The sequence below is a fragment of the Heterodontus francisci genome, unplaced genomic scaffold (genome assembly GCF_036365525.1).
Source record: "Heterodontus francisci isolate sHetFra1 unplaced genomic scaffold, sHetFra1.hap1 HAP1_SCAFFOLD_96_1, whole genome shotgun sequence".
Classification (NCBI taxonomy): domain Eukaryota; kingdom Metazoa; phylum Chordata; class Chondrichthyes; order Heterodontiformes; family Heterodontidae; genus Heterodontus; species Heterodontus francisci.
In genome coordinates, this window is record NW_027141894.1 from 670,607 (window position 1) to 680,125 (window position 9,519).

The 9,519-nt window shown below is 43.9% G+C and overlaps 1 protein-coding gene across 1 annotated transcript; it reads right to left on the minus strand.

Annotated features, from left to right (window-relative positions):
* Positions 1-1,136: 1,136 nt before the first annotated feature.
* Positions 1,137-8,860, minus strand: LOC137365607 (probable G-protein coupled receptor 139). Its single transcript, XM_068027983.1, has 3 exons — positions 8,791-8,860; positions 6,390-7,265; positions 1,137-1,237 (listed from the first exon to the last, which is right to left on the minus strand). Exons 1-3 carry the CDS (start codon positions 8,858-8,860, stop codon positions 1,137-1,139), a joined length of 1,047 nt encoding a protein of 348 aa, XP_067884084.1.
* Positions 8,861-9,519: the final 659 nt, after the last annotated feature.

The window sequence follows — 9,519 nt, forward strand, 5'->3', positions numbered from 1 at the left end:
ATTGACAAAGTAGACGTAGAGAGGATGTTTCCTCTGGTGGGGCAATCTAGAACGAGAGGTAATAGTTTTAGGATAAGGGGTAGAAGATTTAAAAGAGAGTTGAGGAGAAATTACTTCGCTCAAAGGGTCGTGAATCTGTGGAATTCATTACCCCAGAGTGCGGTGGATGCCGGGACATTGAGGAATTTTAAGGAGGAAATAGACAGAATTTTAATTCGAAACGGGTTGAAGGGTTATGGAGAACGGGCAGGAAAGTGGAGTTGCGGCTGAGATGAGATCAGCCATGATCGTATTGAATGGCAGAGCAGGCTCGAGGGGCTGAATTGCCGACTCCTGCTCCTAGTTCTTAAGTTCTTATGTTCGTAGGGGCAATTAGGGATTGGCAACAAATAATGGCCTTGCCAGTGATGGCCACATAGATCTGGTGAGGAACAAAGGATCCAGAGATGAAGGGAAACAGAAATGGAGGGAGAGAGACAGCCAGACATGGCGAGAGAGTGAGAGACAGACATGGAAGGAGAGACCGATGTACAGGTTTGGTGAGAGACAGGCAGACGTAAAAAGAGGGCGAAAGGCAGATATTTAAAGGGATGCCAGCGGACATGGATAGGGAGAGTATCAGAGAGAAGGAGATGGAGAGAATGAGACAGGGTCAGAGATGGATAGAGAGAGGGAAAGAGAGAGAGAGGCAGAAATGGAGACTGAAAAAGAGAGTGGGGGGAGAGAGAGGGACATAGATAGATAGAGACTAGAGAAAAATAGAGGGAAAAGGAGGAAAAGATAGAGAGGTACATAGTTGGAAGAGAGAGAATGACAGGGATGTAGAGAGTCAGATGGACAGTAATGAGAATGTGAGACAGAAGGACTGAGATGGATAGAGAAAGAAGGATTGAGATAGAAAAAGTGAGGCATCAAGAGCGTCAGAGGGAAAGAGAAGGAGAGAAACAAAGGCACAGAGATAGAGAGAGGGACAGAGAGAGAGAGACAGGGACAGAGATATGGAGAGAGAGGCAGGGGATCCAGATGGAAAGCAAGACAGAGGGATAGAGATCGAGAGAGAGGGAGAGAGAGAGAGAGAGGCAGAGGAGGTAGAGACAGAGAGAGAAAGAAAGGGAGACAGAGATGGCAAGAGCGAGTCAGGGACTGAGATGGAGAGGGAGAGAGAGAGACAAGAGATAAGGAGCGAGATGGAGACCGAGAATGAGGGACAAAGATTGACAGAGATTGAGCAACAGAGGTGGAGAGGGAGGAAGAAGGAGGGACAGAAATGGAGAGCAAGAGAGACAGAGGGACAGAGGTTGAAAGAGAGATACAGAGGGACAGATATATATATATATATATATATATATATATATATTATATATATATATAGAGAGAGAGAGAGAGAGAGAGTGGGGGTTATTGAAATGAGGAGAGGGACAGATGGATAGGGGGGAGAGAGAGAGAAAGAGGGGCAGAAAAGGAGAGCGAGAGAGAATGAGGGACAGAGGTTGAAAGAGAGTGATACAGAGAGACAGAGATAGAGAGAAAGGTAGATGGATAGACATGGGGAGAAAGTGAAAGATAGATGAACAGACATGGGGAGAAAGTGAAAGAGGGGCAGACATGGGGAGAAAGTGAAAGATAGATGGACAGACATGGGAAGAAAGTGAAAGAGAGAGTGGCAGACATGGGGAGAAAGTGAAAGATAGATGGTCAGACATGGGGAGAAAGTGAAAGAGAGAGGGGCAGACATGTGTTGAAAGTGAAAGATAGATGGTCAGACATGGGGAGAAAGTGAAAGATAGATGGTCAGACATGTGGAGAAAGTGAAAGAGAGAGGGGCAGACATGGGGAGAAAGTGAAAGAGAGAGGGGCAGACATGGGGAGAAAGTGAAAGAGAGAGGGGCAGACATGGGGAGAAAGTGAAAGAGAGAGGGGCAGACATGGGGAGAAAGTGAAAGTGAGAGGGGCAGACATGGGGAGAAAGTGAAAGAGAGAGGGGAAGCCATGGGGAGAAAGTGAAAGAGAAGGGGCAGACATGGGGAGACAGTGAAAGAGAGAGGGGCAGACATGGGGAGAAATTGAAAGAGAGAGGGGCAGACATGGGGAGAAAGTGAAAGAGAGAGGGGCAGACATGGGGAGAAAGTGAAAGAGAGAGGGGCAGACATGTGGAGAAAGTGAAAGATAGATGGTCAGACATGGGGAGAAAGTGAAAGATAGATGGTCAGACATGGGGAGAAAGTGAAAGATAGATGGTCAGACATGTGGAGAAAGTGAAAGAGAGATGGTCAGACATGTGGAGAAAGTGAAAGATAGATGGACAGACATGTGGAGAAAGTGAAAGATAGATGGTCAGACATGTGGAGAAAGTGAAAGATAAATGGACAGACATGGGGAGAAAGTGAAAGATAGATGGACAGACATGGGGAGAAAGTGAAAGAGAGAGGGGCAGACATGTGGAGAAAGTGAAAGATAGATGGTCAGACATGGGGAGAAAGTGAAAGATAGATGGTCAGACATGGGGAGAAAGTGAAAGATAGATGTTCAGACATGGGGAGAAAGTGAAAGAGAGAGGGGCAGACATGGGGAGAAAGTGAAAGAGAGAGGGGCAGACATGGGGAGAAAGTGAAAGATAGATGGTCAGACATGGGGAGAAAGTGAAAGAGAGAGGGTCAGACATGGGGAGAAAGTGAAAGATAGATGGTCAGACATGTGGAGAAAGTGAAAGATAGATGGTCAGACATGTGGAGAAAGTGAAAGATAGATGGTCAGACATGGGGAGAAAGTGAAAGATAGATGGTCAGACATGTGGAGAAAGTGAAAGACAGATGGACAGACATGGGGAGAAAGTGAAAGATAGATGGTCAGACATGGGGAGAAAGTGAAAGATAGATGGTCAGACATGTGGAGAAAGTGAAAGATAGATGGACAGACATGGGGAGAAAGTGAAAGATAGATGGTCAGACATGGGGAGAATGTGAAAGAGAGAGGGGCAGACATGGGGAGAAAGTGAAAGATAGATGGTCAGACATGGGGAGAAAGTGAAAGATAGCTGGTCAGACATGTGGAGAAAGTGAAAGATAGATGGTCAGACATGGGGAGAAAGTGAAAGAGAGATGGACAGACATGGGGAGAAAGTGAAAGAGAGAGGGTCAGACATGGGGAGAAAGTGAAAGAGAGAGGGGCAGACATGTGGAGAAAGTGAAAGATAGATGGTCAGACATGTGGAGAAAGTGAAAGAGAGAGGGGCAGACATGTGGAGAAAGTGAAAGAGAGAGGGGCAGACATGGGGAGAAAGTGAAAGATAGATGGACAGACATGGGGAGAAAGTGAAAGAGGGGCAGACATGGGGAGAAAGTGAAAGAGAGAGGGGTAGACATGGTGCAGGACAGGGTAATGAAACACTTCATATCTTTTGGAGGAGCCACGTGTATAGAAATTGTCTCCAGTTGCTTGAGCTGGAGCTCAGGGTTTCTGAGCTTGGGTGGCAGCTGGAGTCACTGCAGAGCATCAGGAAGGAGGAGAGTTGCCTGCATCGTACTTTACTGGAGGTGATCATGCCAAAGGCATGGTGGATGGATATCTGCAAGACTAGGAAGATGCAGGAATTTTTGGGGTGGGTGCCAGCTCAAACCAGTACTCAGCATTGTAGACTGCTGGGAGTGATGACACCTTGAAGGAGTGCAGTCCATATCATGGCACCAATGGGCTAGTAACTGTACAATGGGCAAGTAACTGTACAGGAGGGAGCAGAAAAGAGTAGAAATCCAGTTGTTACAGGGAATAGGCAGGTGTTTCTGTCAGGAACTAGGGAGGAAATTAAAAATTAGACTCTTGAATGTAGTAATCACTGGATTACTCTGAGTGCCATGTCCTAGCGACAGCCGAAATCGGAAGTTAGGGAGGATCAATGTGTGGCTTAAGGCGAGGTACAGGGGAGGGGTTTCAGATTCTTGGAGCATTGGGACCAATTCTGGGACAGGAGGCACCTATTAAAAGGAACGGGTTGCATCGCAACAAGACTGAGACCAATGTCCTCACGGGGAAGTCCACTAGTGTGGTTAGGGAGGGTTTAAACTAAACTGGCAGGGAGATGGGCACCAGCAGATTGAAGTAGTAAAGAGGAATGAGGTGCATGAAATGATAATATTGGATAGTACAAGAGATTGAAGTAGTACCACATTAGATAGAAGACTTAAGAAAGACTACGAGGAATACAAAGGCGGTTTAGTATGCATATATATAAGCACAGAAAGTGTGGTTAATATGGTTGTTGAGCTACAAGCACAAATAGCTGTGTGGGAATATGATGTAGTGGCAGTAAAGGAAACGTGGTCTAGAATGGTGAGGACTGGGCACGTAATATTCAGTGATGCAAAGCGTTCAGAAAAGATGGGGAAGGGAAAAAGGGAGGTGGGGTAGCAGTACTGATTAGAGAAGACATTGTAGTGTTGGAGAGAGAGAATGTCCCTGAGGGGGCAAGGGCAGAATCCCAGAATTTGGTTAGTGTTGAAGAGCAAACACTGGAATAGTTATGCAACTGGGAGTAATTTATGGGCCTCCAAGTAATGAGAGAGAGGTAGTGGAGCAAATCTGCAAGGAAATCAGAGAGATGGGCAAGAACTGGAGACTGATCATATTAAATACCTAAATATCGAATGGGCTATTGTTAGAGTCGAGGGCAAGCGGGGGCAGGAATTTCTGAAATGTGTTCAGGAGAATGTCCTTGAACAGTATGTTCTCGGTTCAACTCCGAAGGAGGCATTGCTGAATCTGGTGATGGGGAATGAGGTGGCCAACTGGACCAAGTATCTGTGGGGGAACAATGGTAAAAGTGATCATCATATCATAAGCTTTAGCTTAGCAATGGAGAAGAGCAAGGAACAATCTAAAGTTGAACCTCTAAAGTGGAAGAGGGCCATCTTCAATGGGATTAGAGGGGATCTCGCAATGTTAAAATGGAACCAAAGCTCGACAGAAAAAACTGGAACAGAGCAATGGCTGATCTTTAAGGAAGATATGTTTCGAGTACAGGCTACATTTCAATGGGGAGCAAAATAAATGCAGGGCTCCTTGGATGATGAGGGAGATAGAGAATATGATGAAACAAAAACAAAGCGTGTATATGCATGCCATGAATTCAAGTGAGAACCAGGTCAAATACAATAGGTTTAGAGGGGAGGTGAAGAGGAAAATACGATGGGCAAAGAGACAATGAGAATAGAATGGCAGTTAACATAAAAAGGAAACACCAAAATATTTGACGGGCAAGTAAATAGTGAGTGAGTAGTAAGAGGTGGCATGGGGCCTTTTGGGGACAAAGAGGGTAATATCTGCTTAGAGGTATTTGTGACCCTGATAACAATCAATAGCTTGGCTAACAAAGAATCAATTTCTGTGCAAATTCATACTGTCCAAGGAGATAACAACCAGAATGAATAGAACTTTTCACAGGTTTTTAATCTCAATTATTGGCAAATGTTTTATCAGTTCAGCCCCACTTATAGTAGGATAGTAACTGACATCATAGGACCAACCATCAGGCAAACCACAAGGTCTGATATCCAAAAAGGGATCAAAGTAAAGGCTCAGAATGACATCTTTGCATACTATTCACGTACTGAATACTTCCAAAGGTAGAATTTGAAAGAATTGCTGCCAAAGAAGCAACTTGAGGAATGTTACAAATTTGTATCAGCTTCATTACTTGATTGAAGCTGTAAAAGACTGTTTTGTATTGATAAATATGCCCCGTTTCCTGTCAAAATAAACTTTCCCTTCTAGTTTACTATTCGAGAGTCCCTCTTTGGCTTCTACCTTGTATGAACCAAACATTTATTGGGTGAATTTGAATTAGTGAATTGCATAATCAAGAATTACATTAAATTAAAATACTCAACAGATATTTAAAAAAATGTCATTATGAATCTAAGCAAGAATCCTCTGCAGACCAATCCCCGCCCCAACAAGAAAAAGGCCATGAAACCAATGCTGATTATTGTAAAAACCCACATGGTTCACTAATGTCCTTTAGGGGTGAAATCTGCCGTCCTTACCTGTGACTCCAGACCCACAGCAATGTGGTTGACTCTGAACTGCCCTCTGAAATGGCCTAGCAAACCACTTCGTTCAAGGGATATTAGGGATGGGCAATAAATGCAGGCCTAGCCAGCGATGCCCGCATCCCACATACACACACACAAAAAACCAAATTAATAAAAAAGGTTAAGTTGTCAATAAAATATATCCGAATCAGGTTTTGAATAATTTCAGGGTTCTGTGCTGTTAATGTAAAATGTCATTTCTAATACATGGGAACTGCAGGGAATGGAATCTGAAACGGGATTTAGTTCCAGCATTTGAAACCGTCGAATCTTTCTATGCTGCAACTAATTTAACAATGAGATTGAGAGGGTATTTCACCGCCTTCTTCAGCTCCTCTCTGAATTTACTCTGGGTCACAGTGTAAATACATGTGTTGGTGCAGGAACTGAGCAGCTGCAGCATCCTTGCCGTGCGTTCTGTGATAAGGCGAGGGTCAGTGAAGGACGAAAAAGACCGGATATTTGTAATTCGTCGGTAAATAGTATACACGACCTGGGTCACCCATAACAATATAAAACTGCCGGATATACTGAAGAGTAAAATGATGGATTTCATTCGGTTTTCCATCTCTGGGTCCTTGTGATTCTCTTCATTGCTGTGACCCCGGAGCCCCTTGCGGACTCTACTGGTCAATAAAATACGTCTGACCGTCATAATATTGAGCAGCAAAATCAGAATGAACGGAACACAAGGGGTTAAAATTCGGTTAAACAGTTCAAATGAGCTCCAGGCCGGGGAAGTGTGGAAGCTTGGCTTAGTGACACACTCCCAGGGAACATTATCAATTATGTATCGCGGTTCATATGTAAAAAACCAGGGGACAGACTCAAAGCAGCTCAGCACACTCACTGTTCCTACAACCACAGCCGCTGTTTTCTTGGTGCAATATTTTGTTTTCAGCTTCTCACAACAAATGGCCACAAATCGATCAAAGGTGAAAGCGACTGTGAGCCAGACAGAAACCATCGTGGCTGCAAAAACGAGGAAGTTAATGAGACAACACAAGGGAGTAATTCTCAGGAATGAATCTCGGAAATAAATCCAAACAATCCAGCCCAATATGGGATCGGAGATAACGACCAGCAGATCGGCAACTGCCATTCCCACCAGGTAGCAAGAGATACACTTGGAGAGACCGCACTTTCCTCGGGACAGGATCACAATGGCCACCAAGTTAACTGGAAGAGAGAGAAAAAGGAAGCAGAGAAATTGCTGATCAGATCTGGAGCCAAAGCAATAGTTTGACAGGCTGTGGGTTAAAATTTCCAGCCTTGTTGCTGCATCAAACGGTACAAATTGATTCATTTACTTAAGAAGTTGATACAGAAAGTGGATAAAGTCATCACCGGATGTACTGGAAAGGGCTGAGAGAGGGTGCAGTGCCGTTGGTGAAGGGAGAAGGTTTTATAAAGCAGGATCCCAGTAGATTAAATATGGGATTTGGGCTCCAGGCTGTAGGCCAGGAAGATCTGGGAACATGGGGAGGTGCAGCTGGCTTGTTGCTCTAAGACAGCAGTAGATCCCAGTAACACCGCTCAGTTAATCTCTGTGGTAATTGGTGTGAGAGAACAATTCATTGTATTCAATTCCTCTTTTTAGTACATTTAATTAGATTGAAATTTAAATGTATTCCTGAAATCAGTCTCACCTTTTATTGAAGTCGGGGGTCAGAAACATTGTGAAGCACAGTATTTAAATGATGCATCAGCATCAGTGAATAACTGATTCTGTTCTGTTTATTTAGATAGTCAGCGAGAAAGGGAAAGGACCTTCCAATAAAGCAGACTATGCACGTGACAGGGATAAACACACAGGGAATGAGACCAACAACAATAAACCACGCCAAATACCACTGCAAAATATTGAGGATGCTGGAAATCTGAAATAAAAATAGAAAGTGATGAAAATACTCAGCAGATCTGCAGCGTCTGTGGGGAGAGAAACAGGGACAATGTTCCAGGTCACTGACCTTTCATCCAATCTGATAGTATCTTCAACTCACAGTTTCTCTCACCAACTGTTCTGGAAATTTGAACAGATTATGCTTGTGAATTATTTGTGCTGCTGCTTCTCTCTCTTTCTTTCTGTCTATCTATCACTCTGTCTCTCCTTCATTCTCCCTTCTCCTTCTCTCTTTCCTTCTCTCAACTTCCTCTGTGCAATCACTTTCTTGATGATTGGTTTCCAATATTTCTTTATTCACTGATGTTTTTTAATGAAGGTAATCTTCCGTCCTTACCTGGGGGGGGGGGGGGCGGGGGCTCTATATGTGACTCCAAACCCACAGCAATGTGGTTGACTCTTAACTGCCGTCTGAAATGGCCTAGCGAGCCATTCAGTTGTCAAGGGCAACTGGGGAAGGGCAGCAAATGCTGGCCTTACGAGCAACGTCCACACCCCATGATAGAATGAAAAATAATCTTGCTACTGCATTCTGTTCACCTGCCCAGTGTTCAATGATGCTATTCTCAGTGTTAGTTCAGTGGTGAAGCCTCTGTGAATATAGTCACACAGTCATTACGGCACTGAAGGCAGACATTCGGCCCAGTAGTCCACATTGGATATCTGCAGAGCAATCCAGTCAGTCCCATCCCCCTGATCTACAGCGGGAATCACAGGAAAACACGCAGTGAGAAATAATACTGAATACAGTAGTACAGTTAACACCGATTTACAGCAATAATAACTGAGATAACAGCTTACCAGGAACTCCAACAGCTGCAAGAATAGGATAGTAACTGTTTTCTATCTGATGGATTGTAGGATATCCCATTTCTGTGAGAAGCAGCGACGACTGTGCATCTGGGAACTCAAAGTTGTGCCAGGCACTCTGAGCTGATCTATTCGAATGAGTCCTGATTTTATACAGGCGATAGGTCTCCACTGACACGGCTATACCCCTGATATTTGCAATCAGTGACACTTACTTGAACAAACACCTTACATTAGCAGCTTTAACTCAGTTGTAAATAATTTCGTGGATAAATCACGAACCAAACCAAATTCTTAGTTAGACTCTCTCGGAAATAAAACTGAACGCTGTAAGCTATAACCATACAAGATTGATCACACAATGATGAGTATCTTCCTTTACAGATTGTATTTATTTGTATTGACAATGTTCGTGTTTGTTGATTCAATAATAAATGCTACAGATTTCACTGCAGTCGACACTGAATTCAGGAACACAAGCAGACCCGTTACACTCTGTTACTGCAGTTCCCTGATTAAAATTATGAACTTTGAGTCTCTAACACGGGGATAGTTAAAGTCAACAATCAGGATTACAGCCTAAAAATGATGGTGGGTGATATTAGGGGGCGGACTCTAAACGTGTCCCACTGACATTCCGCTCTCTGCTATTTTACTATAGATGTTTACTTGCTTATTCTACAATGGCACCAGTAAAATAAGAACAATGTTGCCCCCTGG

What these genes read in the sequence shown, in the direction of transcription:
- LOC137365607 (XM_068027983.1), bottom strand. Translation starts at nt 8,860, where the DNA reads ATGGGATATCCTACAATCCATCAGATAGAAAACAGTTACTATCCTATT. An exon ending in TGCAGCTGTTGGAGTTCCTG is followed by an intron (nt 7,266 to 8,790) that starts GTAAGCTGTTAT and finishes TCTCTCTTCCAG; the next exon opens with TTAACTTGGTGGCCATTGTG. An exon ending in GGCGGTGAAATACCCTCTCA is followed by an intron (nt 1,238 to 6,389) that starts ATCTCATTGTTA and finishes CTCCCTCTCCAC; the next exon opens with CTCTGTTGCTCAATCTCTGT.